The 16,256-nt window shown below is 37.3% G+C and overlaps 1 protein-coding gene across 2 annotated transcripts; it reads right to left on the bottom strand.

Moving 5' to 3' along the window:
* Positions 1-12,934: 12,934 nt before the first annotated feature.
* drd1a (dopamine receptor D1a) lies at positions 12,935-15,032 on the bottom strand. 2 transcript variants are annotated; one of them, XM_016235530.1, is made up of 3 exons: positions 14,794-15,032; positions 14,611-14,694; positions 12,935-14,467 (listed from the first exon to the last, which is right to left on the bottom strand). In XM_016235530.1, exon 3 carries the CDS (start codon positions 14,373-14,375, stop codon positions 13,272-13,274), a length of 1,104 nt encoding a protein of 367 aa, XP_016091016.1. In that variant the 5' UTR covers positions 14,376-14,467; positions 14,611-14,694; positions 14,794-15,032; the 3' UTR covers positions 12,935-13,271. The 2 variants fall into 2 exon arrangements, with proteins under 2 accessions (XP_016091016.1, XP_016091015.1); XM_016235529.1 differs by having other exon boundaries at positions 12,935-14,694.
* Positions 15,033-16,256: the final 1,224 nt, after the last annotated feature.

Below are 16,256 nucleotides of genomic sequence, written 5' to 3'. Positions count from 1 at the left end.
TTATGCTACAATATAATTAAAATGCTTTAATGTATTACGAAAGATAAAACAAATGAACTACATGGCACGTCTACACTAGATATTGTGTTAAACAATATATTCACATCAGCAGAAAAGGCATTTCCCACATGTTCTTAAAAGATTACTTTTGTGGACTTCAAACAACAACTCTGCTAATGACCGAAGTTAATAATGTGTGACTTAATACTGATAAAGCATATTAAAACAAAACAGTGGCTTCAAAACATTATTGGCTTCCTATATGCTGCTATACAGATTCGGTCCCGGGAACCATGTGACAAATTATATTATGTATGCCAAGGCATAGCCTATGCACAGGATGACATTATTCTGATTGTTGCAAAGTGTTGGTGTTTTAGCAATATGCCCACTAGGTGTAGCAATTTCAAAAGACAAGACAGTTTATTTATAATGCCCATGAAATAAAAAAGAGCTACAGTTTTTTTTTAAGTTTACAATAAAATATGTTTTAGATAGTATAATACAATGTATCTCTATAAAATCTATGTATTTTTAAATTTACAATACTAAATGTACTATATCTCTATATAATATACAGTATTTTATTAGTATATTATTTTTTTATTATATGCAATAATTGTACCACTTGACTTAACAGTGCACAGTACATTTTAGTGATAATTTTCACAACAGAAATAAAAAGATAAGATAAAACTAAATATAAATGGAAAGACATAGTACCACTAACATCTGACCCCGGGTATATTTTATGTAACATTTTTACCTGCTCAAGGTTGCATCTGTGAACAAATCTCCTGTGCCAGTCATTTTTATAGACACACAATTCCAACTTCTATCTTTGGAACAAATAATTTGTGTGCAGTGTTTACACAAAATATGTGAGGTGCGTCCAGGATGGAATAAACTGTGGTAATCGCTCAAAGCAGTGCACAAGTGATTGACAAAGAGCACAATGGCTCTGATGGGGAGGACAAGACGCCAGCCGATGCTGCTGTGCTGAGCTCCACACACCTGCCAACATGACATCTCTCTGCTCACCAGAGCATGCAGTAAAACCAAACTTCAGACTTTGTGTTTTCTTCTTCAATAAGCTTTGGAGAAACATGCTTACTCCAAACAAGATTCTGGCTGATTCAATGATGAAAAGCATGTTTTACCAAGAATCGGGCAATGCATGTGTGCACATGGTTCATGTGATTTTGTGTTCACATCAATGTGGCAAAAACACACAGTTCAATTCGTCCCAGTGAGATTGAATGTCACATTTAAATGGAGGAAGATATATTTGCACAATGGAAATCCATATTTCAGCTATAGCAGAGCACAAAAAGAGTCATATCTGCGCACACGGTGACTCCAGTACTCCAGAGGCTGAAATGAAACTTCATTTTCATTTCTTCATTTTGAAACTTTTATTTCAGATGGTGTCATTATGGGAAATCCCTTTATCTCGCTTCAAAGCCCTTGAGCAGGTGTGTTTCATGAAACAATCACTTTATTCAGCCTCTTAACGGCAGGGGAATGAGGCTGTCTGAAAGCAATCCTCCAGAAGATCTCGCTCTCTAGTTATGCAGGTGCCGTCAATGCTTAGCTTTATTTGCATTTTGAGCTCATTATGACACAAATGCAATCATTAAATACTACTAACACAAACTCAGGTGGCTAAAGATGGTAATTTTATATCCTTTAGGCCAGTTATTCTTAGTCACTGGGTTGGGAATCAAAAATGGGTCGTAGGTGTGTTCCGATAGAATTGCAGACCGCAGGGAAAATTATGCTAATGTAAATAGTAAGGACATTGTCTGTTTACACTCAGTGCGAATAATGATCCTTGTTGGTGAAGACTGATTTCACTAACTCCGTCCATCATTGCTCTTACCTTCAGTACAAATAGCATATTACTTACTATTTATACTTTATACTGTAAGCAAAATGCTTTGTATTGCTACTGGTGCAAAAGTACGTACCAATATTAATCTCTGCTTTTCAAAAATTTGGGGTTGATTTCTTTTAATGAAATTATCACTTTACTTCAGCAAGGATGCATTAAATGAAATCAAAAGATTTCTATTGCACATAAATTCTGTTCTTTTGAACTTACATCAAAGAATCGAGAAAAAATCACGGTTTTGGCAAAAAAATATCAAGCAGTACAACTGTTTTCAACACTGATAATAATCAGAAATGTTTTTGAGCAGCAGATCAGCATATTAGAATGATTTCTGAAGGATCGTGTGACACTGAAGACTGGAGTAATGATGCTGAAAATTCAGCTTTGATCACAGTAATAAATTACATTTTACAATATATTCAAACTGAAAACAGCTATGCAATAATTTGTTACATTATTACAGTTTTACTGCATTTTTGATCAACTAAATATCTTTTTTAACAGTCAAGTCTCCTTTATTTATAAAATGCTTTATATAATACAGATTGCTTCAAAGCAGCTTCACAGTAATAAACAGGAAAATCTCACGAAAACTTCTTCAAATATGAGACAAATTCAAATTCTGCTGTAAAGGCAATAGTGTCATAATTCAGCTGAAGTCAGTTCAGTGTTGGTTCAGTTCAGTTCAATAACTAAAGTTAATCAATTATGAAACAAGTTAAATTCAGCTATAAGCAGCTCTACAGAAGGCTACAGCATCATTATTTAGCTCAAGTCAATTCAATGTTAATTCAAATCAGCTCAATAACAGTGTTGACGCTGCAAAATTAATCAACTATGAAACAAATTTGATTCAGCTGTAAAACTGCTCCTTTAATTTTACGTGTCTTTTACTTAGCATTAATTAGCTGCTACCTTATATTTATGTAAAGTTTGCAAAGTCAATAAGCCTAACTCTAACTTTTAAAGGTGCAGTAAGCGATCTCTAACAAATGCCCCCCAAAAATCACACCCCTATCTTGATAGCTCCGCCCCCAAATGCAATGCAACACAGGCACCTCCTCATGAGTGGACACGCCCCTTACTACAAGTCTACAAGTCTACAAGTGTGTTTTGGTGCTCGGTCCGCTCCACTTTCAACAGAATTTCTAAGAATCCTCTTACTGCATCTTTAAGAGAGGGAAAACATCAAAGGCAGTGTATCCAGTCAACAACTTCCGCATTTTGACACAAATTCATCAGTTGAAACTAGCCAAATTAGGCAGAAGCTAAAAAGCGTGATAGTCGTGACATTCTCAAATACCATAAACAAAATCATACAAAGAAAAGAAAAGCCAGACTACATTAAATACAGGTTCACCTGTAACATTGTGCCCGACCACAATGTTTCTGCGAATGAAACCTCATAGAGCCACATTTAGAAACCACACTGTAAAATATTACCGTGAATTTAACGGTAAAAGACTGTAAAAATGCTACAGTAAAAACCTGTTAAATGGTTAATTGTAAATTCCCCTACTATAGGGTGAAAAACTGTATTGGACATTACATGTAATTTTACGGTAGAATACTTGGTGGTTATCAGTGTATTACAAAGGTACAAAACAGATTTCAGTACTTCAATAGGTTGGTGTATTAACCTTATTTCAGATAATGAAATTACAGTATTTAACTGTAAATTTAAGTTAAAACCTAAAATGGTGCTACTGTATTTGTATTTTTCACGGTAAAATTCCGGCAACCACAGCTGCCGTTTTTTTATCGTAAATTTTTTTTACAGTGCAACAGTGCTGGGTGGATTACCTACAAACTGTAGTCGGTAGTTATTGACTATAAATTACGTGATGAAAATTGTAGTCAGTTATGTAATCATGATTACTCATTTTATGTAATGTATTCCGAAGAGAAATGTATGACAATTAACAGACATCACAGAACATGCAAATGTGTTGTTAAATTATTTAAATATTAACTTTAAATCTCAGGGGGACTTCAAGTAAATATTTTAGCTCAATAGTTTGGGAACCCCTTCATCACATGTATTCATGCATTCCAGAAAAATGTAACTGTAATCTGATTATGAGCATTTAAAAACGTAATATAATCTAATTACAATCCAGATTTGATGTAATCAGTTATTACCCAACACTGGTAACCAATAAGACAACTATTAAATGTAAAATGTCAGTTTTTGTACACCTCATTTTTTTTGTTGTTAAACAGTTTTGTTACCGTGTTGGGTCATCATCACTCAATGTCCAATGTAAAACCGTGGTCCTGAAGCAAAACCAGTTAAGAACCGCCGCCTTAGGCTGAAGTGTGTCAGATTCGAAGACAATCACACGGAGAGAGAAATATCCTCCCATCCAACTCTTTGTGGATCACAGCTCTCCCCCCATGGCTATTACTGTCTGAGAACGTTATATCTCCGTCCCGACGACTCTCCATCACAGGATGTGGAACAACCCAGTTATGGTCCTCTGATGCCAGTGGTGTGGACATTGTTTGGCTGAACGAGAGCTTGCACTTCAGTGACTTTGATCTCCGGGCTGGAAGTGGAGTTTTTTCCCCCGTGTGCAAGGTTGAGAGGTCTTAGCTTAGAGGTTGGGCCCATTATAAATATTTCACTGGCAATGCAAAAGTGCTAAAAGAAAAAAAAGCCAGTGAACTAAAACTACAGCAGCTTTAAATAACCTCAACCGTGACTGGCGAATTTAGTTTTGTGTATACCTCAGCACTGCGAGAACAAGTCATCTATGTAAAATGACACAGATTGTTGCCGTGGTTCAACAAAACACTGTTCCTATAGCGTGAGATTCAATGTACACAAAATATGTTCCCAAAGACTGTGGGTTGTGCACGTTTTAAGGTCAGAATAACAAAGTACAGTGTGCTTTGACCTCTCTGTGAGGGAGTTGGATTGGATTGTATTAAGATTGGAGATGTGACTTTCAATGAATACTGATTCTCTTTGACTGATGCGATAAACCAATGAATATTGAGATAATCGTGTGACCGTTTCTGCCTCTGCATCTCGATCATTTACATACTGTAAGAACAAGAACATAGATGCTTGCTTTGCTCTTGCATGAACTGAGCGAGGTTCATGCAGCTGTTTTCAGTTTTATATATATATATTTTTTTTCTCCTCTGGAAGCTGTTGCTCTTGTTTTGAGTGAGTCATCGATTTCTCAGTCGGACTGTAGGGTGCATGTGACATGCGAAGATACGGCCTCTTTTCTTGCTTTTATCAAAGAGCAAAGGCTTGGATTGTGCTTCTAAGTTTGTTGAACAAAAACTAAAAAGTTGTGGATGAAGACTAGACGTTTAAAGCACTGTTCAAATCACTTAATCTGTGTTACAAATTCAGAGACCCGGTGGCTTTTAACACATGGTTACATAATAGCAGAAAACAGCACATTATAAGATTTAGGTTAATGATCATTTTGGAATAAAGTTACTTTGGCAAGATTTTTGCAGTTTAAGTTTACATCTGCACCTAAAAAAAAAGAATCACCTTTTTATCATGATTCTCAGTTAGGGACCTGACGATAAACCACAATAAAAATCCTGACCGTTTCATATTTTATTCATCATTAAAACCGTATTTGATTATAACAATTTAAAAAAAATCTAATTTTCAGTATGTCAACAAGCAACAACACTTTCCATCACATTAATCAAGGTTATTATCCTTAACAAAACTATTAAAAACATCTTTGTTAACCGGAATAAAGCTTATATAAAATATCAATATTAGAAGAAAAACGAAATGAAAATTAGAAATGTGGCCGTGGACACTACCTGAAATAAGTTGAATTTGAAGCACTAAAATTAAAAACTAAAACTGAAATGAAAAATTAAATCTCAATAGTAATATTTAAAAAAACAAACAATCAAAAAAAATATTACAAAAAAAAAAAAAAAAAAGCACGTAACAAAAGTACAAAAAAGTAAGCTAAAATTAAAAGGAAAACAGAAAATATCAGAAGACTAAATCAAAATATTAATACAAATTTTAACACTACATAAAAATACTAAAAATAACTTTACATTTATAATTAAAGGTGATGACACTTTATTTCACAGTGTCCTTGTTACACGTACTTACTTTACTAATAACAGTCAATTATTCATGATTAAAAGTTACTAACATTAAACCAAGCCCTAATCCTAACCCTAAAGTAAGTATACACGCTAATGAATATTACTCAGTAATTAACTGTATAATTACACTGTATCAAGGGCACCTTAAATTAAAGCATAACCTTTTGATTTTTAGACTTGCTTAAAATAACCATTAAAAAACTGTATCTAAAAGGGTAAAATTGAGAAAGACTAAAAGCCCTTGTTGTTCATGAAGTCATTTTCTGGATTGCACTGGATATGAAATATTCAGGATGTAAAAACCCTACACAGCTGTGGCTGAGTTTATTTGACTCTTCCTTTTCAGAGGGGGTCGGCTGGCTCCCAGGAACCCATTTGACAAGCATTTTTTTTAACAGGGCCATATTTAGCCTGCTGTTTGCTGTTGCCTTTGTGAATCTAGAATTTCTACTTCAACGTGGGCACCAGTGCAATTTTATTTAAAGCTGTTTTGTTGAATGCTGAACCGTTTGTGCTTCTTTTGGCGAGGCCAGACTCAAATCTCAGCTTTATTCTTTTGGTTAGAAATGGAAAGGCTCAGTGCACTTATAATGCCATAAGCAGGTGGGATTGTTTAACTCTGTAAGCATGTGGTATCTTTCTTGATCTGCCATATTTTTCAGCTCTGTTGTGTTGCTTTGTTATTTGCATCAGCCTTTTGTTGTGCATGACTCATGCAGCTGTGGATTTCAGGTGCTCCCTAAGATGAGTCGGACGCACCGCAGCATCATTTGAGAGCTGGATGCCCTTGTTGGAGCTCTAATTGTTGGCAGCGAGCAGGAATTTCAGTCATGCTTAATTGCGCCCTGCGCTTTTGAATGGCATCCAAACCACTCCAGAGGTAATGTTGTCTTTCACGATCTGGCAATTATCACCATTCACCGCTGAGGTGCTGCACTTCAGTTCTGCCTGTACGTATGTTGCCAGTTTGTGTTTGTCTGAAGGGAATGCAAAGAAAACTATTTTTCTCCCTCACTTTTATCTACCTAAGTCCTTCAGTCTCTCATCCTCTCAGCGCGAGGCGGGAGTCTTGTTTTGTTGATAGAGGGCATCTGTCCACGAATGGCAGTGATGTGATGAGATTAGTCAGATTGGACAGACCACACTTCAAAAACAGGCCTAAAGGGCAGTGCATTAGCATTGCATCCATTCAAACATGACACAGCTTCCCCTGACTCCGTCCTTCAATGTGCAATCCTATTTTGGAAAGGCCAAACCATCAAACTCTAATCAACATTACGTTCATTATGCCTGGCTTCATTCTGAATTTCTCACACTTAACATGTTGCTTTCACAAACCGTATCAAGTAGGTCATAGTTCAACAAGGGATGTTAAAATACAATTTAAGATTTCTGGTTTAACTCACAAAATCACAGCAGACAATGGGGTTAAAGGAAAAGTTCACCCAAAACTGAAATTTGCTGAATTTGTTCACCCTCAGGCCATCCAAGATGTAGATGAGTTTGTTTCTTCATCAGATTTGGAGAAATGTAGCATCGCATCACTTGCTCACCAATGGATGCTCTGCAGTGAATGGGTGCCGTCAGAACGAGAGTCTAAACAGCTGATAAAAACATCACAAAAATCCACACCACTCCAGTCCATCAGTTAACATCTTGTGAAGTGACAAACTATGTGTTTGAAACAAATTCATTTTTAAGACGGTTTTCACTTAAACCGCTGGTTACGGCTAAACAATGAGTTCTCTATTCATAATAGAGCAATGAAGAAACAAACTTGTCTATATCTTGGATGGCCAATATTAGGAAAGGTTTTTTTTGGAGTGCTTTAAAGGGACACCAGGGTAAAAGGTGCATTTATTTATTTACTTACTTACTTACTTACTTACTTAACCACTAGATGGCACAAAATCTCACCGCAGCACTTAAACATCTAAATTTCATTATACATATAAAAATTGGTTGATCCTTTGAAGCTAGTCCTTCTGAACTCTTTAGGTTGATGTTTAATGTTTTTTAAAGTATTATATAGATTGATGTAGAAATTAAAAATAAGAAAATGTGTTTTCAAACAAAGGTCTTGTTAATGATTTTCAGTTTTGTTCAAGGTAATTCAATTAACAGTTTTTCAAATATTTAGAATATTTATGTATGGAATTTGGGTTAAAAAGCGCCCGTGTTGATGGGGCTAAAGGCAAAGTAATTGACATGATGATAAACAGCTGTCTGACTTTTACATTTGTTGACATGACATAGTTAGATTCAAATGTGACCCTGGAGCACAAAAGCAGTGTTAAGTCGCTGGGGGATATTTGTAGCAATAGCCAAAAATATCATGGGTCAAAATTATTGATTTTTTTTTTATGCCAAAAATCATTAGGATATTAAGTAAAGATCATGTTCCATGAAGATATTTTGTAAATTTCCTACTGTAAATATATTAAAACTTAATTTTTGATTAGTAATATGCATTGCTAAGAACTTCATTTGGACAACTTTAAAGGCGATTTTTTACAATATTTTGATTTTTTTGCACCCTCAGATTCCAGATTTACAAATAGTTGTATCTCGACCAAATATTGTCCTATCCCAACAAGCAGCTTTGAGAAGGTGTATAAATCTCAATTTCGAAAAGTTGACACTTATGACTGGTTTTGTGGTCCAGGGTCACAAATAGTCAATAGCTTTTAATAAATTAAGTCTCCACCTTAGAGATAAATCCCATGTTTATACTGAAAAATATGGTAGGTATTAATCATGTCATGTAATAAAATATATTTATTGTTACTACTGTAGCAAATGTTCCTTATGGTGTTCCTTTAGCCCTGTTGTACCCTATATGTTGTAATGATTTTTGATGTTAGCAGTTAAACAAACCAAAATAATTATGTAAATCTTTTAAAACCATTATTTACTTTCATGATAAAACTACTACCAGGCACAGTAATACAGATCCAAAACAGCATGACAGCATCTATATTCACTGGCACATTTTCAACCATTGTCAACAGCCTACTGTCTTTTGTCAATTGATTTTGCATAATCTCTCTAACACAACTCAAGCATGTTTTCATTTTTGGAGAAGAATTTACTCACTCACTCTCAAGTCCCAGTCAGGGGCTTCTTTGGCATAATGGATGCAGCATTTGGGCCTGACATGTGAATGGACTGCAAGGATTAGTGTGGATTAATGCGGAGTTTGCCTGATGGCTGCTGAGATTTATTTTAGCGGTACAATGTGTTATTGCTCCCATCAGGCCGCACCCACCCATCTTTGTAATAAGGTTGGATAATGCCGGCCCCTGTTTCCAACTTACGAATTCATTGCTCCTCGTGTGACAAGGTGGAGGTTGAGTGACAGGTTAAACAGCTGTGTGAAAACAAAAACATCACTCACCCGTGCCGAATGCTATTATTAAGACATCAGCATGAACAGCAGTCACTGTAGCCTTTGATATCAAACGTGCAGATCTGTCATTCGGCATGAGGATCTGTTGACGCATTACCGCACCGTTGTGACCCTTTACTTATTAATCTGTCACAGCAGTTGTATGCGAGCTATTAGAAATGCATTAGTTCTGGTTTAGTTTAATTCTCAGCCTATACATTTGAAATGAGAGGGGATAGAATTAATCTAAAGGACTGATTGCACTTCCATCATTCAGATGAGTATGTGGAAATAGGCAGTGTGTGGCAAATTTCTCCAATTTCTTCCACCAGTCTTTACATGTCTGTTATTGGACAGTCCCCAGTCACACAGAGAAACACAGTCATGATTCTCCCCCATTTTGCCTAAAACTGACATTGCTGGGAAACTGTGGTAATAGACTGCTTATGCAAGTCTCTCTCTAAGGGGCCTCTTCCTGTCTCTCTGTCTCTCTCTCTCTCTCTCTCTCTCTCTCTCTCTGAGGTCATCGGTAGCCAATTACTTCTAAAGGCTACTACAGTGACCACAGAAGTATTTGGACACTTAGGTTACACTTAAAAATGTATGAATGTTGTGGCATTAGATGACAAAAGCAAGTGGAATTTTTCACAAACAGGCTTTACATAAGCAAAATATTTAACGTATAGTGGATCGTGTTCATAGTTAACTTGATTCACCTGTGGTTACTCTGCTAGGACACCTGTGCAAACTAGAGGAGAAATTACTTTGTCGACTACAAACAAACTGTTACATCAGTTGATTTCAGTCAAAGCTAAATGAGTGAGTCTGAAGGTCTAGCATCATTCTTGCCTTATTTCCAGACACCATATCTTTGATTATGTTTTTTGATACATTTTTCAATGTGGCCTAAGTGTCCAGATGGCTGCACTTCTTAACATTACAAACAATGTTAAGCTAAGCGTTACATTTAGCTTGCAACCTAAGGTTGCTTCAGTAATGTTAACAGTAATGTGTGCCTGAGCACTAGACTTTTTTAGACCAGTGGCATCCAATCTTATTTTTATTAATACTTTTTACGAATCTTACTCTTGCTTTGAACAAAACCGATAAATATTTGAATCTCTAAATTGCTTTGAGCGAGTTTCTCAATACCACATACTATTATTAAATACTACTAAAACTATTTGCTCTGGAACAACGAATAGATTCATGAGACCAAAGATTTACCCAAGACGAATTATATCTCATGTTTTGAATCAGCACTATTTTATCTTAAGTCTATTTATATCTTAAGTCTAAACAACTACCTTCTTGCCTAATAAACTCTTAAAACTACATCAACTACTTTACTTTCTTTAAAGCTGCTTGAAATGATGTATTTTGTGAAAAGCCCTATACAAATGAATTAGATTTAATATTCATTTATTTTAAAGGGGTCATAGTATGCCCATTGCCCACAAGTGGATATGATTCTTTAGGGTCTTGATGAAAAGTCTGTAGCATAGTTTGGTTAAAATGTCTTAATGGTAGTGTAAAAGACACCATTTTTACCTTGTTCACTGGGTGGATTTTTATCATTATAGGGTGGTTGTGTACACAGACTGCCAACACACATTTCAGTTCAAACAACTTCTAAAAGTGCATGTAGCATCCTATGACCCCTTTAATAATATTTTGACTTGAACTAATTTAGCTGTTACCACCTGAAGCATTTTTCCAGTGTAAAAATGTGATTCATGTGTCTCAATGAACTGCTTTTAAGTACTTTAATAATTATTAATATTATTTTATTATTTACTACTGTCATTGAATCTCTGAATCAACATAAATGGATTCATGTGTTTCATGTGTTAACATCTAAATTAGTTGAGTTTATTCAAGTCACAATTATTATTAATAAATTAATTCATATTCAAATTCCATAATCAACCTAGGTTAAACATTAACTTAAGGGTTAGATTAAAGAAGAAATGGTGCCTTAAGGTTTCAGGGCACCACCAAAAGTTTAAGATTTAATAAAGATAGTTTTACACCAGTGTGTGGCTGGTAAATTGAATATATGTTCACACCTATGGTATCCGTCCATTAGTATGCACACGTACGCTATACAATGCTAATGCTCTTCATTACACTAATTACACAGTGGCCCCACTGGTTCCTGTCGGCTGACACAGACCAAACACAACTGAAACAAATGACAGTGATGACTCATGCACGGCTGTTTCTGGATCTTAAGCACAGCATCTACTGTTTAATAACTCATGCAATATGCTTCCTATTGTGTCTGATATGACAGTGTTGTATTTGAGGCTGAGTGGGAATGCCAGTTCGGAGGGCCCTGCTGTGAGAGCTTGACTCTTACACATTCACGGAGGCTGGCAAACAAAAACAATTTGACTCCCCAGTTCCTCTGAGCCTATTATCTCTATTTATGCCAGCTTTGCACAGTGTCAAGACAGCTTGACGGTAACAAATGAAAGTTTAAGAGGTTGAGAGCCACAGTTCCTGCTGTCTGTTATTGCTTCCTATTCAAGTTTCATCAAGTGAAGAATAAGAGCTGCTGAGGAATTATTAATCCAGAGATGTATTTTCTAGACCAAGTTTTGCATAGGTTAACAAACACAATGTTCAAAAAGAAAGAACAAACACGTTTTAATTTACCAAAAGCCAATGAAAAGAACTTCAACACCATGGATCCTAATGTTTTGCGTTACATATGCACTTTCTCATCAGTTGTCAAATAAGTTAAATATCATTTAATTCTACTTCAACATTGTAATGCTAGATCACGGAATCGGTGTCTTTCTCTAAACACCACACTAAATGCAGTACTCTGAAATACGAGTAACAGCACCAAATGATGTGTTGTGAAAGCATGAAAATATCTCTGCCACAAAAATACCATAAAATTGACCACATAACTCATCACAATTAATTACATTCAGTTCGCCGCAGATGTTCTGAGGTTCTAAATGTTTCATTTTCCACGTTATCACATGACACATTGCATCACATCCAGTGTTATTTTGTACCGGGACCGATGATCCCATACGCTTTCAGAACATAATTACAATCTCAACAATAACGTATCTATTACTTGATGACCGTAAATGAGCGCTCTGCCACATCTGCATTTTTATTTTACGGCCATCTGTTCTGCTAGTCGTGGTGTTTAGCTTTCACAGTTTAATAATGAATCAGAGGCTTTGAAGAGAACAAGTACCACAGAACAATATACATGTTCATTACGGCAATAATGGGATGGCCATCTCATGATTGACCATCTGCCCTCTTGTTTTGGAAAAAAAAAATGTTAAGTCTCATGAATAAGGCAAGACGTAAAGGAAATGTAATGAGAGTGGAGAGGATGAGATAGATATTTATCAAGCAGCGATGTATTCAATTCAGATTACACTGGATTTTATTGCAAATGACTGAAATAGTCAGTGATATTTCAGATATTTATGGAATGACGAACATATTCTCCACTCATTTGCAGTAAATACACAACATTTGTTCCATTGAATTGCAGTTTTGCCCAGCGCTTTAACATTATTACTGTACAGCTTCTTTAAAATAAACAAGACCTCCACAAAACATTCAAAGAAACATCTACATTTCTTTTGATAAAACATTGCTCCTCTGACTTCGGCAAGTCACTTGTGGATTCAGTAATCTGTTCATTGTCTGAAAAAGACACTGGGAACGCACAGACCACCCTTGTGTCATTCTTTGGGGAAGTATAGCTTTTTATAGAGATTAGCCTCGCTTATGGGACACCCCCTGCTCTCCAGCAGAGCAGGAGGGCTCTCTTCCCAGAGTCTTAATCCCAAATCCCCCCACCCTGCCTTCCTTGGCAAAGGATTGGTGTGACATTGCTTTTCAGTTCTTGTTCAGGCTAAGTGTTTCCATGCTATGGCTTCCTGGACAGAGTCTCTGGCATCCCAAAAGGATGGCAAAGGCTCGGCGAAAGTCGACATTGAAGGCATATATGATGGGGTTGAGAGACGAATTGGCCCATCCGAACCAGACAAAAACATCAAATGTTGTTGGACTGATGCAGGGGAGACCGGCCGACGTGCGCTTACAAAACGGCACCATGCAGTTCAGGATGAAGAAGGGCAACCAGCAGCACACGAAAACCCCCATTATAACAGACAGCGTTTTTAAGACTTTCGTCTCCCTTTTGAAGGACAGTTTGAAGGAGCTCTCCGTGTCCACGTTGGAGCTGCTGCCCATGCTGTCGTGGCGGATCTTGGCGTTCTCCGCGGCCCTTTCCAGAGCCGAGATGAGTCGGATCTGCTTCTGGGCGATTCGGTAAATCTGAGTGTATGTTACAATCATGATGGCGACGGGAATGTAGAAGCTGATGAGCGAGGACGAAATGGCGTATGTTCGGTTGAGGCTGGAGTCGCAGTTGTCCGTCAGCAGTGCCCTGTGAGACGCGTTGACCACCGGGAAGCTCATCGGCTGAGCCTTGTGCCATTTGAGCTGCACCGGGATGAAGGAGATGAGCACGGACAGGGTCCAAGCCCCGCTGATCATCACAAAGGCCACCCTGGGAGTCATCTTCCTTTCATAGCGGAACGGGCTGGAAATGGCCCAGTATCGGTCCACGCTAATAACGCACAGGTTCAGGATGGACGCCGTGGAGCACATGATATCGAAAGCCACCCAAATGTCACAAAACGCACCAAAGGGCCAGAAGCCTGCAACCTCTGTCACAGCCTTCCAGGGCATGACCAGAATGGCCACCAGCAGGTCTGACACCGCCAGCGAGATGACAAAAAAGTTTGTGACTTTAGAGCGCAGGTGGCGAAACTTTGTGACAGCTGCACAAACCAGTGTGTTCCCGAGTAAAGTGGAGAGGATTAGAACGGACAGAAAGCAACCGGTCAGAACCCGCGTGGAGCGGTCGCTTTCCATGAAGCCGCTGTCAATGACCGTCGTCAAGTTCAAATCCATCACTGCCATTATCCAGTGCATCTAATATCTCACTGCATCATGAAAGTGTTCAAACACTTCATCTTAGTTGGCTGCGTATTCCCAGTTCATATTCCATTGCACATAACACTGCCCTGCATTCCAGTGTCAATAAAGTCCAGTTCAGTTATACTGGCATGCCAATCAGAGAAACATAATCATCTTGTAGTAGCATCAGTGATCCTCCATCCATCAAAACAAAGTTCAATTGATTACTCTGCACACAGTTTTGACTCACCCATCTGGAGATCCCTGGAGTGGTGATCATGCAGGAGTCAGACCCGTTTCAGATTCCAGTGAGCAATAACCTGTTCCTGCATTTCTGTGTGTCAACAAAGGGACAAAATTAATATTAAGAGAATAAATACACACGTCACCTACTATTTTCTCTATAATAGCAAGCAAATAACGTTAAACTGACCTGTTAGATGATACTGAAGCTCTTCGTTTTTGCATTTATCCGAATAAATGTTGCACTGTTTGCTCTTTGAACCGTCCTGTCTTTAAAACGATTCATTTGAATAGACAGGAAAGAAAACTTGCTTCGTGTCCGTCCTCGAGGCTTGACTCCAGCGCACCTTCATCCTGTCGAAATGAAGGTTTTCTTCAGGATGCCCGAGCGCCTGAGCAATGCGCGTCGATTGCGCGATCGGTGAGACCCGACGCCGAGTGACATGACAAACGCACTTCACACCGAGATGTGCCGTGTCCGAGCCCGAGGGGCTTGAGAATTTACTCTAACAGTAGGTCTGAATTAAAAAAAAAACAACAAAAAAAAACACTGGGAGTCACAGAAGAGCTCTGATGCTCTAATGCGCTCTAATGTTACGATTCTATTACGATTGAACTTGAACGATTCATGATGCGTTCGTTTTATTTTATGCTCAGGCTATGAATTACATGACTGCGTTTCATTATCGCTCTTACACTTTTTTCTCTTCAGTAGGCTACTGTATGAATGCATTTCCAGCTCATTAATTCACTTGAGAGCTGCAGATTTATTTTCACTGCTGATGTTGATACCTGAAATAAGGAAATGCGTCGTAAAACTCACATATTTGGATTGTCAGATGTTACAACCTAAATCAAGTCAACGAGGCCACCTAATGGGGAGTCCTATAGCCAGTGTTGGGGAAAGTTACTTTTAAAAGTAATGCATTACAATATTGCGTTACTCCATAAAAAAAGTAACTAATTACGGTACTTAGTTACTTTTTATGAAAAGTAATGCGTTACGTTACTTTTGCGTTACTTTTAAAATCTGGACAGGGCTTGCTTGTTTGCTTTTAAAATAAAAAAGTTCTATTTTTGGCAAATATAAAAGCCTTTTCACATCAAACGTGAAATGAATAAACCTCAGGCTGAAGGGAAAGTACATTTACATCCGTACAGTAGAATGCAGAAGAAGACATTTCAACACTTCAGCAATAAACAAAGACACAAATGTTTGTCTAGAGTAATTTGTGCTTATTAGTGTTGAACTGGATCATCGAAGACATTGGTTAATAGAATGGGATTAAATACATAAAGCATATTTGTGTTGTTTAACATTTAATTATTGCAGGTTTGCGTCATATTCTGAGTTTGCGTTTGTGTTTTAATTCATTTTGATGAATACTAAATCTGTTTTTTTGTGAGTGGGATGAATTAATGCACATTCACATTTAGTCTAGAACTACAGTAACATCATGTTCACACAGCGCACACACAACGCCTCTGTACTCTCGATTTCTCCCAGTATGGGGACAGGAGAGCTGTCAGTCAATAAATGGGAAAACAAAGTAACTGGCATTACTTTTTTGAAAAAGTAACTCAGATATTTTCTTGTAAATTAAAAAAGTAATGCGTTACTTTACTAGTTACTTGAAAAAAGTAATCTGATTA

This window comes from Sinocyclocheilus grahami, unplaced genomic scaffold, assembly GCF_001515645.1.
Source record: "Sinocyclocheilus grahami isolate Dianchi unplaced genomic scaffold, SAMN03320097.WGS_v1.1 scaffold470.1, whole genome shotgun sequence".
Taxonomy (NCBI): Eukaryota; Metazoa; Chordata; class Actinopteri; order Cypriniformes; family Cyprinidae; genus Sinocyclocheilus; species Sinocyclocheilus grahami.
This window is presented reverse-complemented; position numbering and strand designations above follow the sequence as displayed.

What these genes read in the sequence shown, in the direction of transcription:
- drd1a (XM_016235529.1), bottom strand. Translation starts at nt 14,375, where the DNA reads ATGCACTGGATAATGGCAGTGATGGATTTGAACTTGACGACGGTCATT.